The following is a 17348-nucleotide window of genomic DNA, read 5'->3' as shown; positions in this document are numbered from 1 at the left end:
TGTACGACGTGGCCTTGTCATCACAAGTATTACAACTCGACGCACGAATGCACGCCTTACAACCCGGAAGCAGCTCATAGAGCTTCACCAAGAGTCCCCAGCTGGTGGCTTAGTAAGTTTCCATAAACGAGTGTGTTGTTGGTCTGCAACTAGCTATCTTAATCTCGCAACCTCCAGAATCGTAAATATGACCGGCCCACCGCATGGCCCGGAACGGCAGTCCGCGTACCAGGACGGCCGTTAATACGTGCCAATCCGTGTCTCCGAGTACCTCGGTCAATCCTCCCGATCGAAGCCCTGCAATGCACTGTTCTTGGCCTTGTCCGACTTCTCAATCCTTATGGGCAATTTTTCTGCATGCATCGTGAGCAACTGGTCTACCATCCTTCCATTCCAAAGCGCGGGAGTCACACAAACCTCGAAATCCGCCACCTTCAACTCAAGAAGCCGTCATCACAGAGCGAAGGGGGCTGGGACGCGACACTTGATGGTTCTGGCCGGGGCTATCGGAGAAGCCCTTCATCAGCCGCCGCTGCGCCGGCGGGAGCTTTCCCGGACTCCGCGGGACGGCTGCCGCCTGGCCGGCATGTGGCGTCGTCGGCTCGGACGTGATGGCTTCGGTTAGGGGTCCCTCGTGGTTGACGAGGGATTCAAACTGTCAATCGTCATAGTAGTCGTCATCGTCGTCCACGTCAGCTAACTGCTCAAAGTTGACCTTGTAGCGGAGAATGCCGCCGATGCCGCCGAAGCCCTTGACGAACTGGTTGCCCTCGGTCGACCGGTCCGAGACAAACTCGAGAGTGGTGCCGAAGTCTTTGTACTTCTCGGCGATCCACTCGAGGAACGACTCCTGCGAGACAACCTCCATCTCCTGGCCCGTCTCCTTGTCCATGAACTTGTCGCGATTGGCCTGCTCCTGCTGCTTGGTGGTGTGCAGGATGGTCTCGTTGCCGTTGGAATCCTTCAGTGTCCAGCGGGTAACCTCGAGGTTCTCAAAGACGATGAGAGTCTCAACGGCACCCAGCTCCAACGCCTTGAGCGTGTCCTCGACCCCGTAGCAGACGCGGCCCGTATCCTGGCTGATCTCCTCGAAGTACTTGCCAATCAGCTTCTTCTCCTGGATGAACTTGACGTTACCGAGCGTCTCGGACGACAGCTCGATGGCCTGGTTGAAGCCGTTCTCGCCACCGTACGACACGTCGACGACCTTGATGACCTTGACCTGCAGACGCTGGTCAAACATGTCGGACGCGTTCAGGTCGTTCTTGAAGTCGGCGGAACCGGCCAGGACAATGCCAGCAACGTTGACCTTGTCGTTGGTGATGAAGTTCTGCACGGCCAACTCGGCCACCTTCCGCACGTAGTTGTGGCGCTTCTCCTCTCGCAGACGAGCGAAACGCAGCGCCGACTGACCACCGCGACCGTGCTTCTTGGGAAGATCGACCGAGAACTTTTGGACGACGTCGCGAGTGTTGCCGCTGAGCGTGCCGAACAGCGCGCCGTTACCATCCATGACGATGAATCCGAACTTCTGGTCCGACTCGAGCAGCTCGGCAAGAGCCTCGGTGTGGAACTTGTTGTCGCAGAGGTAGAGCGAGGTATTGATGGGCTTGAATGGCTCGAAATCAATGTTGACCTTCCGCTCCTTGCCTTCCGAGGTCAAGATTTCACCGCAGTAGACGACGAGGCCGTTGGGCGGGACCTTGTTGTACAGCTTGAGGCGCTGCTGGGTCGACGTAATGGCCGACAGCACGGACTGGCGGTTGACACGCGACTTGATGTTGGACGCGGTGCCCTATTATGAAAAAGTTTAGCCCTGCAAGCTCCGTGTCCGTCAGGAGGTGCTTCTCCGCAACGCGGTAGACATACGTATTCTTCAGCCAACATCTTGGCTGCGCGAGAGATCTGATCCTTGGGCGCTGAGGGACGGTCATCAGCGACATTCGGACATCCGGGGGCGAGGCGCGCCGTGATCGACGACCAGCAGCTGGAGGCGACGTACGGATGATGAGGGAAATCATGCTGGTGCCATTTCCGCGTGCGGCCTCGAGCCGCTTAATCAACTTCTTCACCTTCCATATCTCGATCTGTCGGGAGGACTCGTCGTCAGCGGACACGGTGGCCCATAAAAATTCTCAAAAGATTGGCCGGTGCGCGGCTTACGTTCTTCTCCGCCAGGCTGGCCTGGGGGTCGCTCATGGTGAACGGATGTTAGTGAAAGAAAGACTCGGCTGCGCAAGAAACCAAAAAATTGGCGACCTCTCCGGGCGCCTCCTCAAAAAAGAAAAAAAGGAAAGTAGTTGTGTCTTTTTGGGGGTTGGGGGATGATATGTCTTTTGAACTCGATAAATCTTGAAATTGGGTGGTGGGGTTGAACCTGGGAGGGGTTTCACACCTTTTTGTATGGCCGGGCAACTTTTGGGGGGCAGTGGCGTTCAGTTGACCCGCCTGTTGCCTAGACGAGTCATTATTGGCCGGTGTGTCCAAAGCTGAACCTCTTTCGCCCAGTTAGGCGTGGCTGTTGTTCGGTGGGGCGCTCCAGGTTATCGATAGAGTTTGCGCGCTTCAGCAGCGGAAGCCAAGGTTTCAAGAGCTCATACTGCCGTCCACGTCCGAAAACCGACGGGGACCATATCCACGCGGAGAGCGGATATTTCTGGGGATTCATGTACGTGGCATTAGTGAGATCCGACCGGCCGCTGCCAAAAAAGAACGCCAACTACGTAGCTACTTTAAGACGCAGAGCCGGGGTGGTCTGGATTTAGCGCTGGCGGTTCGAGGTGGACTTTATCACTGCGTAGTCGCGATTTGTGGGGTCAAAGCTATGATGCACTGAACGGTCAACCTACCTCCACCCCCATTGAATCAAGCCACTGAACCGCAACGGCTGGCGGCTTCGCACATCACTGCCAGCACCGCCAAAACCCACAAACCCTACCACAACCAGCCATGGCCTCCTCCGTCCCCCTCCAAGTTGCCGAAACCCTCCAGACAGCGCACCTCAAGCGCGACCCGTCACCGCTGCACGATCTGAATCCGTCGACAGCCGCCGACAAGAAGGAGCCCGTCCACCTCGAGCCCGTCTTCCCCGACGATGGCGGGATTGACGACGACGGGACCGAGGTAGAGGATGATGACGAGGAGCTCTACCGCTCGCGCATCAGGCCCCATACCCGAGGAGCACACCACCACCACCACCACCACCAACTCCCGGCCATGCCCGACCTGCGCTTCGAGCAGAGCTACCTGCACAGCATACGAGACGCAGACACGTGGTGGAGGGTCGGGTGGATCACGGTGAGGGACCAGGTAAGACTGGCCTGCCAACCCTGACCCAATGGGCGCAGCAGACTAGGCCGTGTGTTGTACTGACAGTTGTGCTTCGCGTGGGAACAGATGATGATGCCCTTCGTGCAGGGCATTCTCTACAACCTGGCCATCTGCGGCTGGCAGTACTGGAACCGGAATGCGCGGCTCAGCGGGTCGTCGATCGGGGCGCGGGTGCGCCGATGGTGGTGGGGTGTGAATAACTGGCCGATACCGCCCGAGTCCAAGGCCGGCCTTCTGAGGCGGGTGAAGTAGAGAGAGCGCGGCAGGGCAATCGTTGCCGGGAGCTCAGATGTGGAACCTGTAACCTGTAGGCTTAGAGACTGCTCTCACTTGCTTTTTCAAGTAGATAATTCTATTCAGGACTGGGAATCTGAGCGCTGCCTAATCAAGCTCGCCGTTTCATCTCGGCTATGGCTTGGAAGCTCCCTTGTTCGGGATACAGGTAGAACCTCCGTAAAAGTATCTTCCCGCTGCGGCTGACTCCTTTCGTGTCTTTCCGTACCCCCCTAACTCCGTTCTCCAGCACAAAGCAGAACTCAAGCAGACCCCCAGCAGCGCCTATTCTGGCGACCGTACATCGACCGGCTGACTGACAGACTTCGGCATGTCCGGGCTACCCCTAAAAGCCAGATATGTCGAGGGCTCGCTCGTGGGGGTCGGGGGAGACTTGACCGTCCTCCCGGCATCTGCTGCGGGTTTGCCAGCATCAGCCGTGCGGTTGTCGACAGGTTGAATTGGCTTGCCGGCATCCGTTCCAAGCCCAAGCGCAGTCGCCCCCTTCGTCGCAACCGCAATCACATCAGCCGCTGGCGGTTCCGGCTCCGGCTCAAACTTGGTCTCCCGGCCGACATCACTAGACTCGGACTCGTCGCTCATCACAACATTCCTGTGCGCCGCCCTAGGGTGCTTGTGTTTGTCGGCAACAACCGGCGGTCCGGGAATCTGCCGCACCTTGTTGTTCTCGTCAAAGGAGACCCGGATGGGGAACTTGAACATGAAGCTAGAGCTCGCGGAATTGTCAAGCTCTTCATCCATCAGCGCCTCCTCTTCGAACTCCTCCTCATCCTCATCCTCGTCGTCCGGGACGTGCTCATCTTCCTCGTCATCCCCAAAGTCGGGCTCGCTCCCCTCCTCGGTTTCGTCCGACTCGTACTCCTCGCTCTTCCGTTTCTTGGACGCCCAACCGTTCATGCCGTGATTGACAGCGGCAGATCGGCGTGGGCGCCCTGTGCGGCTGAGAGATTCGTCTTTCAGCTCCGGATCCTCGCCGTAGGCGTCTCCCTGCACGCTCGTCGACGCACTGGGAGCCCCGTTGCTGGCGTTGTCAGCGTTCAGGCGATTCGGCGCCCTAACCTGCCTCCCGCTGGCGGTCGTGACTGGGCCGCTCGGTTCTGCTGGCGTATGGTTCCTGGTATTGCGCGTCGAACGGCGCGCCGTGGAATCTGAGAAGTCGGCTTCGTCGTCAGAATACGTGTACTTCATGCGCTTTCCCCTTGTGCGACCCTCGTAGAGCGAGAAACCCGGTTCCGGGCGTCTGAACTGCTCCTTGCGCATCTGGCGGTATTCTCTACGCCGCCGCTTCTCCTCGGTGGCCTCGAACCGGGGTATGCTATTCATGATCCTCTTGGAGAATGCTTTCGCTTTGGGACCGCCATCCTGTGTTTCCAACTTCTCGCTGAGCGTCTTGAGCTCGTCGATAGTGCCCGCAACGCTCCACCATGTTCGTTGTATGCCGGCAGGGTTGCTTTCCCTGTACACGCGGAACGAGGTATCGTCGTTTCCCTCGATCAAGAAGTACCGCCGCTTGTCACCGTCACTTCCCCAAGGCTGCACGCTCAAGGGAATGTTTAGGTCGTCGTCATGCCGGTTCTTGTACTGCTGCGCGATGATCGCCCTGACCGCATCCGATGACGAAAGGGTCCACTGCACGAGGGTGCGCAGCAGCGTGAGCTAATGAGCTTAAGTTAGCAACGGACCTAGCGGTAGACGCACTCGGCGGCCGAAGTACGTACCCGTTGCACTGGCGTCATGGAGGCGAAAGTAGCCTGGCCAGAGAGGGGGTTCTGGCTCTCCCAGTCCTTCGCCCACTGCCCCTTGTGCGTCTGTACGGCTTCTTCAAGCGCGCGATTGTAATGGCCAGGTCTATAGATGGAAAGAGTCAGTCGATCGAACAGCCAGCTATTATTCGCTGTTGGGCAAGAAAGTGACGCACTTGACATCCTGTTTGCGGTTCAAGAGGAGGCTCAGCAGTGCGCACAGAAAGTGCTCGACACGCTCGCCCGGGATCGTCTCGACAACATCGCGCTCGAGCTCTTGAGGCCCGAAATTGGCCAGACTCTTGGGAAACGCTTCGGTGAACCGGGCACGGAACATGACAATGAACTGCAAGTGCCAAAGTTAGCTTGGGCCTCTCCCACGTTGCAGGCGCGATCTTTCGCGTTGCAACACTGTAAAGACGCGAATAGTGGCGTAGATACGTACAGCAATGTCTGGGTTATCGGCTAGCACATACTCGTGCGGTGGCGAGGGCTCCCTCTTGGGTCTGGGGGGCGTCTTGTCCTTGGGCTCCAAGGCCGGGTTGTGGTCGACCTTTTGGAAGAATTTCCGGATGCCCTGTCGCTCCTCCAATTGGATGTCGGATTCAATGTCGGAAGGGGGCTCGGAGAGGGAAGAAATCGAAGACAGTTCTGAAGAATCGTCGTCGGCCATTTTGGACGTCGTTAAGACGAGTTTTGGTTGATGGGCGTTTGATGAGGGCAAGGCACGGCACGCGTGAGGTGGAGGAGGGAAGGAGGAGGAGCACTTTGATGGAGAGAGATCGGCTGCAAGAAATTACGTACCCGGCCGACAATGGCCCAGGGCCCTTCCCAGCCTACCGCTCTTAAAGCTCAAGGCACATGATAGGTCGATTCACTGAAAACATCTTCGGCATAGTATGTTGTAATCGTACTTCCTGTCCACAAGGCTGCCTATGCCAGCGGAGGCTGACAGTTATCTGGCTTTGCTGCTACTTCCCAGCTCCCCAGCCTGTCTCGATCCCATCAACACCTTTCGCCACCGCACTCCTCCTTGCCAAAGCTTCAACAACCATCCCAGAGAGCTCATCCCGCAATGGCAAACACCGACCCCATTCAGATAGCCCCGGCATTCCCTCCACAGCCAAGCCCAAAAATATAAAATAAAATAAAATAAAATAAAAGCAGACCGGTTACCCGACACTACCCACATGCCGCTCATCATGCCAGAAACTCTTGCTGGGTAGGTCCAAAGTCGACGAGATGATACCTGGTCATTAGTGTTGTGACATCGTGAGCGATAGTGGAGTGGGACTCCAACGCTGCTTAGCGGCCGATTTTTGACTAAGCAGTCCTGCCCCGAGGCCCAAAATTTGGCGTGTTCTTCCCATCCGGCTCCGGCACCTTGGTGTTGCGCGCGACCCAAGGCCACGATTCTGCTCAGCTGAGTGGTGATATTGCCTCAGCGGGCAACCTCAGTGGTTTTTGCCGCAAGGCGACCATCCCCGTCCCCCATTTTGAAGCAAGCCGCCCAGGCGAGGAGCATAGAAACCATGCACCCATCTCCACTACCAAAACTCGGTAGCTTCACGGGCGTCCAAGTGATTTGTTCAGCCATGAATTCAACCATGAGCAGCAAAATGAAACGACACTTGTCCTGAAGTTGTTGGATTTGGCGCGCGACCGTTGGAAAACTCGCAGCATGGCGCCCAGAATGGGATCCTGCAATAAGGCTGGTCCAGTGCCCCGACTCCTTCAGCGCGTGGCTTGCACTTGCACTCGGGCCTGTGGTGTCTGCAAAAGGCAGCAAAGTGATTGACCGTTTGAGATCCGCCCATGGCTGGTGTGGCCTGCATTCCCCATGGCTCCATCAGATTTGGGAGCGCGACCCAGGTATCTCACTTGCAACCGGGCCTGCACATCGGAACCATGAACAATGCCGGCCCAACTTCGTCAAAACGTCACAACCTCAATGAAAAGCTCTCTAGTAACCGAGCATTCGTTCACATAGAAGAGAGCAGAATGAGGACCTAGCCATCGTTAGCAAGAGGCCATCTATGACAGATACAACGCAAAAACCGTTGCATATCATACATCATGATAGTTTTACTCCATTTTGCAGGATTGACGTAGTGTTGATTGGCGCTGCCCCAATCCCTGGATGAGAGTTCATTCCGCGAGGTTGCGAGGCGGAGGAGGTACGAGGTTAGGGAACACGGGGCGCATGCTTCTTTCAGCCGAGCGGCGTATTCGCGAACCGTGTTAATATGGTGCTTTGTCAGCAAGTGGCACTGTATACTCGGGATATGTGAGAAGCGCTTGCATGGAAGGTCCAACTCAGGTTTCCATATGAACATGCGATGCTTTATTAAGCGGAAGAGGCATTCAGTAGAGAAAAAAAAAATGTAAAGAAAGAAAGAGAGACATAGAGAGAGACAGAAAGAGAGAAAGAAAAAAGAGGATCATAACAATCATGTTGAACCGCGTACCGAAGACGTACCTGCCCTGTTATGCTCTAAGGTGGGGAGACTAGAGGGCGAATGGGCCAGTGGGTAGCCTTACGTCAGCGCTCGACAAGGGCCTTCTTCGTAGCGCCACACCACTCCCCGCGTTAGGGCACTCGCTCAGCCACAACTAATCAGCAGTGGCTGCAGTCCACACAGAAATTTGGAAAAATATCGCTTCATCGATTTGGAGCTTCCCTCGTAGTCGCAACCTCAACCTCCTTCAACCACCGAGTCAACCCAGTCCCTCACTTCTACGTTTCCAAGGTAGGAAGGGCAACATGGGTCGCGTCGTAAGTCCACCTCATCATCACAGTTTCCAAAGTCCTCGACTCGATTCGGCACCGAGATTTCGATTACGGCCATCGACCGATTGAGAAGAGTCCAATTCGCGATTCTCGAAGCCACACAATGGAGATGACAATGCTAACCTCTGCGTTTCTCGCATCCAGATCCGCAACCAGCGTAAGGGCCGTGGCAGCATCTTCACTGCCAACACCCGCCTCCGGAAGGCCCCCGCCAAGTTCCGCAGCCTCGACTATGCCGAGCGCCATGGCTACATCCGGGGTATTGTGAAGGATATCATCCACGATCCCGGCCGTGGCGCCCCCCTCGCCCACGTCGTTTTCAACTCGCCCTACAAGTATAAGAAGGTCACCGAGACTTTCATCGCCAACGAGGGCATGTACACCGGCCAGTTCATCTACGCTGGCAAGAACGCCTCCCTGACCGTCGGCAACGTCCTCCCCCTGGCTTCCGTCCCCGAAGGTACCGTCGTTTCGAACGTCGAGGAGAAGGCTGGCGACCGCGGCGCTCTCGGTCGCACCTCGGGCAACTACATCACCGTTATCGGCCACAACCCCGATGAGGGCAAGACACGCATCAAGCTCCCTTCGGGCGCCAAGAAGGTCGTCAGCAGCAGCGCCCGCGGCATGATTGGTATCGTTGCTGGTGGCGGCAGAGCAGACAAGCCCCTCCTGAGTACGTTCTCGCGCCCATGGTGGAAGGATGGCTGGGAGCCTGGAATAGCAGTTCTGACCTGTTCATTACAGAGGCCTCGCGTGCCAAGCACAAGTTCGCCGTCAAGCGGAACCGCTGGCCCAAGACTCGTGGTGTTGCTATGAACCCCGTCGACCATCCTCACGGTGGTGTAAGTGCTGGGAGCTCCATAGGATGCCGGAACGATGCATATCTGACACAATGCTACAGGGTAACCACCAACATATTGGTAAGGCGTCGACAATCTCGAGGTACGCAGCCCAGGGTCAGAAGGCGGGTCTTATTGCTGCGAGAAGGACGGGTCTGCTGCGTGGTACCCAGAAGACGAAGGAGTAAGGCTTTCATGGTTCTACATCTGGGCAAGGGGTTCATCGGATTGCATTGGTCTTTTGCTGCTTTGTAGTTATGGGACTGCGAAGGCGGACGGGAGACTTGCTCTTTCTGCAAGCATTCATGGCCGTGAATGAATAAAAGGATTCCCAAGCGCGGTAGGAGCGAGGCTTGTTTAAGGGGGCAATGTACTCGGATAGGTCCGGAGTCGCAGGGAGAAGCCGAGCCGGCAAATGCAGTCACGGAACACTCTTGGGAATCAAGGAGGCGCACTCCTCGCTTCGGGGATGATAAGCGAGGCATCTTAATTGAGCCATGACTGGATGTGAGTGAGCTCGGTGTTCGGGAATGATTCGGCTGAGCTATCGAGACGAGCAGGTCTTGCTCTGCTCCGTGTCCTGACGTCAACAGATGGTGGCATACTTAATCCACTCCTTTTCAGCTTGTCCAAGGGAGATTCGGATTGCAATACGATAACAGTAATAGTCCTTCCCCTCCCCCTTTTTTCGGGCTCTCCGGTCCTTCAAAATGTTCCGTATCGGGCCGGCGAGCTGTTCCACGTCCTTTGCCAAGCCCCTCTATCACTCCGGGTTTATTACCAAGAAGCTTTTCTCGAAAGGGGAATTCGCCGACGGTGGCCGTCTCAGCCCCACCACACTGCTGCCCCGCCTCTCCGTCAGCTTCTCTCCAGCATCGACCACCAAGAGGGGTACAAATCCTTTCCACTGTTCTTCACCACTCCACAATCGTCGGCTCAGCAAAATGGCGTCTACTAAGGAGTTCAGACTGCTCTGTCTAGAGAACCCTCTCCTCGGTAAGTATCCAGATTGCCGGCCAATTCGGCCATTATCTCCTCTTACGCTCCCCTGACTCGCGAATTGTTGGCTCTCCGCATCCCCGACTGACAAAAATTCCCTAGACATCCAAGGCTTCGGTAATGAGGCGCTGCTCCAGAAGTACGGCCTCAAGGCCAATGACGCCATCTTGGCCGAGCCGAAGCACCTGGACATCTACGAGGACCTCCTCAACAACTACGATGCCAAGTTGATCGCCGGCGGTGCCGCCCAGAACACGGCCCGCGGCGCGCAGTACATGCTGCCGCCCAACAGTGTTGTCTACCTTGGCGGCGCCGGCGACGACAAGTACGCCGCTATCCTGCGCGACGCCTGCAAGCAGGCCGGTCTGCGCGTCGAGTACCGCGTCGACCCCAAGATCCCCACCGGACGCTGCGGCGTCGTCATTACTGGCCACAACCGCAGCATGGTCACCGACCTGGGCGCCGCCAACCACTACGACCTGGAGCATCTCAAGCGGCCGGATATCTGGGCCCTCGTTGAGAATGCAGAGGCTTACTACATCGGCGGCTACCACTTTACAGGTTAGGCCCCCATCACCCTTTCCCCGCCGTCGTTGTTTAGCCCAGTACCTAACCGATGCTTTCCCAGTCTGTCCCCCGGCCATCATGGAGCTGGCCAAGCAGGCCGCCTCCAAGAATCGGCCCTTCATCCTGTCCCTCTCAGCGCCCTTCATCCCGCAGTTCTTTAAGGAGCCTCTGGACGAGTCGGCGCCCTACTGGGACTACGTGATCGGCAATGAGGCCGAGGCCGAGGCCTACGCCGACTCGCACGGTCTGGGCACCAAGGACGTCAAGGAGATCGCCAAGGCGCTCGCCAACCTGCCAAAGGTCAACACACAGCGCAAGCGCGTCGCCGTCATCACGCAGGGCACCGAGCCGACCGTGGTGGCTGTCCAGGGCGAGGACGAGGTCAAGGAGTACCCCGTGCACGAGATCCCCAAGGAAGAGATCAACGACACCAACGGCGCGGGTGACGCCTTCGCCGGTGGCTTCTGCGCGGGCATCGTCGAGGGCCGCCCGCTGGCCGAGTGCGTCGACATGGGCCAGTGGCTGGCTCGTCTGAGCATCAAGGAGCTTGGTCCTTCGTAAGTTCACCCCTTTTTGCTTTATGAGACGTGCTCAGCCCAGAGAAATCTGTCATTGCGTGCAAAGCCAAAGCTGCGACGTAATTATTCTGCGTACAACCTGTTCCGCTTCCTCCCATCCGCCACCCCCCCATCTTTCACACCAATCCGTTCACTGACCACCCTTCCAAACCACAGCTACCCCTTCCCCAAGCAGACATACTCGCGCAAGTAAAGGAGTGGATTGACAAATATGCGTCACATCGACCCTAAAACCCTTCAGCGGGTCTCTCTCCGTCCCAGTAACATAAAACCATTCAACCCATGGGAAGATCGCCCATCTTTCCTTTTTTTGGCAAAGCAGGCAGGTAGGCAGTAAGGCGTTTTGAAATGGGGCAACTTAACTTTGCATAAGTAAACGGGGGAAAAAATTACAGGCAGGCGGGGATAGAAGGTTTCAACAACGGGCATATTAAGGGCGTGTGTGATCTGTGGTAAGGTTTGTGAATGCTTGGGACGACTTTGGATTCCTATTTTTCTTTTTTTTGTTCTTTCTTTTTCCTGTTCTGTTTGTTCAAAACAGCCGAAATTCAACTTCATGGGCCCCCCCCCTTAAAATACTCGTCTCTTCACGAACAATACGTCCAGGAACGACTGCTGGATAGGACATGAGAGGAAGAGATGGAGGGAAAGAGCGCGTTTTTGTCATTGGGCGTGTAAAAATCTGCTCGGTCCGCTGAATCAAGTCAAATGGTGTTGATGTGCTCGCTGATGCGCTACCGCCGCCGCCGCCGCCGCCGCCGCCGCCGCTGCTGCTGCTGCTGCTGCTGCTGCTGCTGACAAGCTTCCACTGCGGCATGCGGCGAGTAGCGTGTGGAGAATTATTTTGCGGCACGGGCCTCCGCTTTGGTCAAACTGTCAGTTGATCAAGAGCGCTGAGGCGAAGGTCGCCCGTGTTGTGATTTGGGTGGGCATGTGTCGTCAGCGGGGGTTGGTTCTGCTACACTGCTCTGGCCCAAGCGGCCGAGAACGGGATATTTTCCCCTCTCGACGTAATCACTGGGCCCAGGGTAGGCGATATCTTGTGCTGCCGTTCACGACAAGCCGCTAAACTCCACCATCCTATCCAACGCTCGACGCGTATGCAATGGCAGTAATAGCAGAATGTTGTGCATCTCGCGGCTGACAAGCCGTAATGGCACGGTCCAGTTTAGGCCAGCCAGCTAGAAGAGGGTGAGCGGATCAACGCTTAGGCATACCCTGCATCATCGGCTTCTTTCCTTCCACCTTGTCACTGGCGCCCGGGGCGGGCCTTTGGATAGGTTGGGCCGCCGCACTGGCTCTCGGCATGCGAGCGGTATCAGACCAGGGCGAGGTGGTGCTCAGCAGAGTTTCTTGTTGAGCGTACAGCGCCGCTATGGTGGGGTCAGCGCCATAGACGGCTCGAAGATGGTTAGGTGACGAAGGAGAATGCGCAGCTGCCGCGGCCATTGAAGACGGTACTCCCTGCGAAGCAAATCTCTGCAATCCTCGTGGCGGCATGCCCAAAGGGCTGTTGACTGGCGGCAGACTTGAGCCGTTCTCGGAAAATTGGAGAGTCGAAAAGGATGAGTTAGGCACACGGCCAAAGGCAGACGACTGCTGGCTCTGGCCTGTTTGCCACGGATCTGCCGCCGAAGGGCCCCAAGGATTATACCGCAATGTGTTAGATGCCATTCCACTGTTGGCCGAGCCTTCATCGATCCCCGGCCAAACTCCGCGGGTACCGTATGCATGCAGGTTGGTGCTGTCATTCAACTGTCCTCTCAAAGCCAACGAGCGGAGTGCTTCCGTCTGATCTTCCAGCGGCATCGTTCGGCCTGGACTACCATGCCGGCTGTGGGCCTGGCTCGAGAGCAGGTTACCAGCGCTTGGGCCAGCTCGAAGTTGAGCTCTGCTGCCCGAGCTTGCCGGCCGTGAGGATCCCGGGCCGTCTGCGCTCCAGCCAGGAGCTGCCCCGCTCATGCTCGACCTCTGCAAAGCCGAGTCGACAGGTGCCGGAGTGTAGAAGTAATTCCAGGGCAGGGTCGGGATTGCCTTCATACCGGCTGAGCCAGGCCCCGGGCTAGTTGAGGTTGCAGCACCGGGGTCCTCACCCGTCGCCGTGGCGGCTGGATGTGCAAGAGGCCGCGTTGGCGTTTCAGGCTTCCTTGTCGGCGCGGATTCCGGAGGGACCAAGAAATCGTTAAGAACTCGGAAGAGGTGCGTTTCCATTGGGAACTCAGAGACTGGTGCCGCCGGTGCAGCCTGCACTCTGCGCGCGCGGCTCCGCGCCTGTCCCAGGCTCGGTCCATAAAACTCCCGGTCTTCAGAAAGTTCATTAGACTCGCACAGACTCGGTGGCGCTGGCATCTTTCTATGTTGCTGCTCCAAGCCGGCAGGTATGGCCGATGGCGTCGCAGCCACGGGCTGGGCTGCTTGCAAGCGCTGGGTGGGATCTGGTTTGCCGCCCTCTAGATACACAATCGCCGTATGTTCCCGTGGTCCTTTTGTAACCGTGGAAGTGGTGAATGGAAACTTGGACTCGGGGGCGGACAGATCAACAGCACAGAGGACAACGTCCAATGAGCGGGTGAACGTGACATCGTCAGCGGTGTGCTCGGCAACAGGGACATCTTCCCGGCGTGGCTTCGGCTGGCGTGTGAACGCATCGTAGTACAGCTGGCAACCATCGTGAAGATCCGGCCCATTCAGACACTTTATGCCAAGAGTCATCTCGTCTTCGGGAAAACGCCAGGACACTGTAGATCCAAACTTGCCGGCGCCCAGAAATTCCAATAAGAGAGTCAGAGTATTGCTCAGTGTCAAACACATGGCACCAAACTGCGGTTCGAGATGGGTCCGAAAATCCACTAGCTCTGAGCCGTACGCACAGAGCCAGGCCATATAGACGCGGAGAAGTGGTAGGATACGGGTGAACGTAGGGGTGAAGCTGGTCTCGACCTCCTTTTGAGCAGAGGCAGGGCTCTCTGCTGTTTTGCGTTGGATAAGGTCCGCAACCTCATCTCCGAGCAGCCGTGATATCGTGTGAATAGTTCGGATGTTCAGCAGCAGAATGAACTGGCAAGAGCGAGACCCTTCCTCGGTCCATTTCGCTATATCGAGTTAGAAACAGAACATGGTCGGCAAATGCACAGAGCGTCTTACCGCGAATTTTTTCTTGGCTGATAGCATATGCTGTTATGTTGACAAGGATGATCTTGAGCAAGTCCGTCTCGGAACCAAGACCCGTCCCCGATTTCATCGCCAGTGCAAGGCGATGGTCGACCTCGCTCTCAAGTTCCTTGCGTTCGGCGAACTCCTTTCCTTGGTAATAAAAAGCATGAAGCTTGACAAACCAAGTCGCCAGGGCATGCTTGATCTCGCCACCCTTCCGCTTCTGGAGATCGCGGAACTCACGCTCCAGGTTCGCCGGGGCATTTGGGTGAGGCATATCGCACACCATGGCGCGGTAAAAGTGGTAGACAACTTGGAGATGGTCCTCGGCCTCAACGTAGATCACTCCGCACTGGTGATGGCCGTATCCAGATTCAGGTATCAGGTCGTTCGCCAGGAAATAGTAGGCCAGGGCGCCCTCCCACTTGCGGTCCTTTGGACGCAGCAAAGTGCGATATCTCGCCAAATCCCCGAGGTAAATAAGCGTTTTATGGCACGAGTCCCTCACAATCTCTTCGAGCTTTGCCGCCGCGGCATCGACCTTGTCGGCATCCGGCACGGGGATCTCGTCCAGCTCGGCCTGACGAGCGATCCGTTTCAGATCTTCCATGTCATAGCGGGCGCAAACCCGCTGCAAGTACCCCTTGTAAAAATACTGAGCCGTCTTGAGATAGGCCGAGTAAAGCCGCTCAAGCTTCCGTCTTAGGACGGCGTGCTCGTGGCCTTGCAGTCTGGCGAGCACTTTCCGATACGTCTTGGTGACCTGGGTATGGGTCTGCCAGAGTGCGTCCTCGACGGACCTTTCTTTCGCAGCGCGGATGTCGGGCCAAATGGTTTCGATACATGCGAGGCGGTAGCTGATCCCGTGGGTTAATCAATCTGGCATGATGTCGAGGCGAGGCCGATACCGACTCACTTCTCCATCAGTTTCTCGACCTTCTCGAAACGAGCCACCTCGTTTGTGCTTGGGCCGCCATTCTGAATATGCTCCAGCTCCTTATAGACGGCGACGCGCAGCTTCTGCGCGGCCCTGCACCGTCGAGTTAGCAGGCTCGACTCGGACATGGCAAGGCCGGCTGCCGCATCGATGAAGCCTCATGACGGCGTCTGAGCAATTGAAAATCGGCTGTTGAGCACCGAGCTTAGAAGGGTACTCACTTCCACGTTTCGTCCGTCGGTGGTATTGCCAAAGGCGCCTTAGCCGTTGCGGCGGTCCCGGCGGTTGACGCCATCGCGGAGTTGCCCCTGCTACGCAAGCTGTCTGTCTGCCAGGCGAAGGAACCAAAAAAAATTTGTAATCTGGAATATGTAGTACCGCCTGAATGGGAAGAGCCGACGCTCAGGGCCTGGGCTCACTCGGAGTTGTGGGATAACTGTGGTTTTGCAGGCGGTCCATAACTTGACTGGCTCTCTTTGGCGGGTCTGCGAAGAGGGGCGCTGCGGGTTGCGGCTGGCAGATTGGCCGTTGGTAGTGAGCACATTGGAAGGAGGAAAAAGAGCTTTGAGCGAGACTAGCAAGAACCGGCGTCAGGTCCCGTGTGCAGAGGGTATGCGGCCAAAGATGCGCGACAAAACGCATGGGGGTTCGAGAGAAGAAGCGATTCACAGCCTAGTGACCCGCCGCTGTCTGCTGCGACGACATTGGACCACAGAGAGTGCTCCCCGGCCCGTGGGGGAGTGCTCAGAAGCCCGCGGGTGGCCAATCAGCGAGGAGGCCCGAAGCACCAATGCAAGCCCAAGCTTTGCTGATCACCCAGCGGATCGCATCATTGCACGCCCCGTGAATCTTGTTTCATGAAACTTTATAAGAACCGGAACAGCCTCAACGTCACCGTCACCGTCACCGCTTTTGGATCTACATCTCCGGTAGTCACTTGAAACGGCAGCACAAAACTGCTCCACCCACAGAAAAGCAACTCGGCCCAAGCACAAAAGGCATCTGAAAGTAACCTCCTGCCTGGTCCACGATCTCCTTCCACTTTGAACTTTGAAGTCCGCAAAATGAAGCGTTCACGCGAATCCGAGGAGGCATCATCGGAAGAAACTGTATCGACGATTCGGAATACGGCAGTAATGGCAGGAATTAGCCATGACGGACTGATACCAAGCAACCGAGATGGCAGCAACACCCTGCAGCCCCCTGCCAAGCTCGCTGAGCTTGACCTGCCCGACAACGACAGAGGTGTTCAGATGCTCTGCTCGCTGCCGCCTCACAAGGAGCCTTTGGTGTTCTCGTCGTATGGTGAATACGAGATGCATTATAGAAACCAGCACACCAACCGCTGCGCTCAATGCCGCAAGAACTTCCCGTCGGCCCACCTACTCGGTTTACACATTGAAGAGACGCACGACTCATTCGTCCTAGTAAAACGAGAGCGAGGAGAGCGCACGGTGAGTCTCTAGATTCAACCCGCACTAACTACCCGCCGGCTGGCCCACTAACACCCTACCCCTCCCTCTCAGTACTCCTGCTTTGTGGAGAGTTGTGAGCGGAAGTGCAGCACACCGCAGAAGCGGAAAATGCACCTGATCGATAAGCACATGTACCCGAAGAACTTCTTCTTTGCCGTGACCCGGGACGGCATCGACGGGCGGCGGTCTCTACTGCTGGAGGGTGGCCACCGCCACAAGAGATCGAGCGCCGCTGCAGCACCACGACCAAAGGAGTCCTCCAGAGAAGAGAGGCACAAGCCTTCTACTGCAGATGAGAAGTCTGAGGCGTCGACAGATGATCATATGGCAGTAGATCCGGGCGTTAAAAGCCCAGGGCCGCAAGCAGACCATGAAATGGAGGATCTGTCCAACGCCATGTCGGCGCTCAGATTCGTGCCGCTCAGTGTCCAATTCGGGCGCGGCAAGAGGACCGGTTTTGCCAAACGGTGACCCCTTATCCCGAGCTAGAATCTCTTCGGTTCGAAATTGCTGGGATACAGCGGAACGAACCACCATCGAGGTTTGAAGACAATGACAGATCGTCCCAATAGGTATGCTCCTCGAGTGTCATCAGTTCGTAGACCCAAAACCTCCAGCCAAGCCTGCCTCTAACCAGCGCCGT

General features: G+C 56.8%; 7 protein-coding genes across 7 annotated transcripts; 4 read left to right on the top strand and 3 right to left on the bottom strand.

The window, feature by feature from the left end:
* Positions 1 to 658: 658 nt before the first annotated feature.
* On the bottom strand, positions 659 to 2199 carry ERF1 (translation termination factor eRF1; the record flags this gene model as incomplete). The annotated part of the gene is made up of 4 exons (XM_071065813.1): positions 659 to 1795; positions 1870 to 1919; positions 2003 to 2087; positions 2164 to 2199. The coding sequence occupies 4 exons, from the start codon at positions 2197 to 2199 to the stop codon at positions 659 to 661; spliced, it is 1308 nt and encodes a 435-aa protein (XP_070921914.1).
* A 750-nt stretch (positions 2200 to 2949) lies between these two features.
* On the top strand, positions 2950 to 3582 carry MFIFM68171_10393 (uncharacterized protein; the record flags this gene model as incomplete). Its single annotated transcript, XM_071065812.1, has 2 exons — positions 2950 to 3309; positions 3397 to 3582. The coding sequence occupies 2 exons, from the start codon at positions 2950 to 2952 to the stop codon at positions 3580 to 3582; spliced, it is 546 nt and encodes a 181-aa protein (XP_070921913.1).
* Positions 3583 to 3888: 306 nt separating this feature from the next.
* Positions 3889 to 6039, bottom strand: MFIFM68171_10392 (uncharacterized protein; the record flags this gene model as incomplete). Its single annotated transcript, XM_071065811.1, has 4 exons — positions 3889 to 5280; positions 5343 to 5472; positions 5543 to 5712; positions 5812 to 6039. The coding sequence occupies 4 exons, from the start codon at positions 6037 to 6039 to the stop codon at positions 3889 to 3891; spliced, it is 1920 nt and encodes a 639-aa protein (XP_070921912.1).
* A 2091-nt stretch (positions 6040 to 8130) lies between these two features.
* Positions 8131 to 9184, top strand: RPL2 (60S ribosomal protein uL2; the record flags this gene model as incomplete). The annotated part of the gene is made up of 4 exons (XM_071065810.1): positions 8131 to 8142; positions 8302 to 8830; positions 8902 to 8999; positions 9059 to 9184. The coding sequence occupies 4 exons, from the start codon at positions 8131 to 8133 to the stop codon at positions 9182 to 9184; spliced, it is 765 nt and encodes a 254-aa protein (XP_070921911.1).
* Positions 9185 to 9940: 756 nt separating this feature from the next.
* ADO1 (adenosine kinase) lies at positions 9941 to 11333 on the top strand (the record flags this gene model as incomplete). The annotated part of the gene is made up of 4 exons (XM_071065809.1): positions 9941 to 9992; positions 10098 to 10556; positions 10624 to 11119; positions 11297 to 11333. The coding sequence occupies 4 exons, from the start codon at positions 9941 to 9943 to the stop codon at positions 11331 to 11333; spliced, it is 1044 nt and encodes a 347-aa protein (XP_070921910.1).
* Positions 11334 to 12340: 1007 nt separating this feature from the next.
* On the bottom strand, positions 12341 to 15525 carry MFIFM68171_10389 (Nonsense-mediated mRNA decay factor; the record flags this gene model as incomplete). The annotated part of the gene is made up of 4 exons (XM_071065808.1): positions 12341 to 14232; positions 14285 to 15150; positions 15210 to 15323; positions 15452 to 15525. The coding sequence occupies 4 exons, from the start codon at positions 15523 to 15525 to the stop codon at positions 12341 to 12343; spliced, it is 2946 nt and encodes a 981-aa protein (XP_070921909.1).
* A 769-nt stretch (positions 15526 to 16294) lies between these two features.
* On the top strand, positions 16295 to 17176 carry MFIFM68171_10388 (Zinc finger protein 511; the record flags this gene model as incomplete). The annotated part of the gene is made up of 2 exons (XM_071065807.1): positions 16295 to 16684; positions 16757 to 17176. 2 exons carry the CDS (start codon positions 16295 to 16297, stop codon positions 17174 to 17176), a joined length of 810 nt encoding a protein of 269 aa, XP_070921908.1.
* Positions 17177 to 17348: the final 172 nt, after the last annotated feature.

Source organism: Madurella fahalii (assembly GCF_045866475.1).
Source record: "Madurella fahalii IFM 68171 DNA, scaffold_6, whole genome shotgun sequence".
NCBI lineage: Eukaryota > Fungi > Ascomycota > Sordariomycetes > Sordariales > Madurella > Madurella fahalii.
This window is presented reverse-complemented; position numbering and strand designations above follow the sequence as displayed.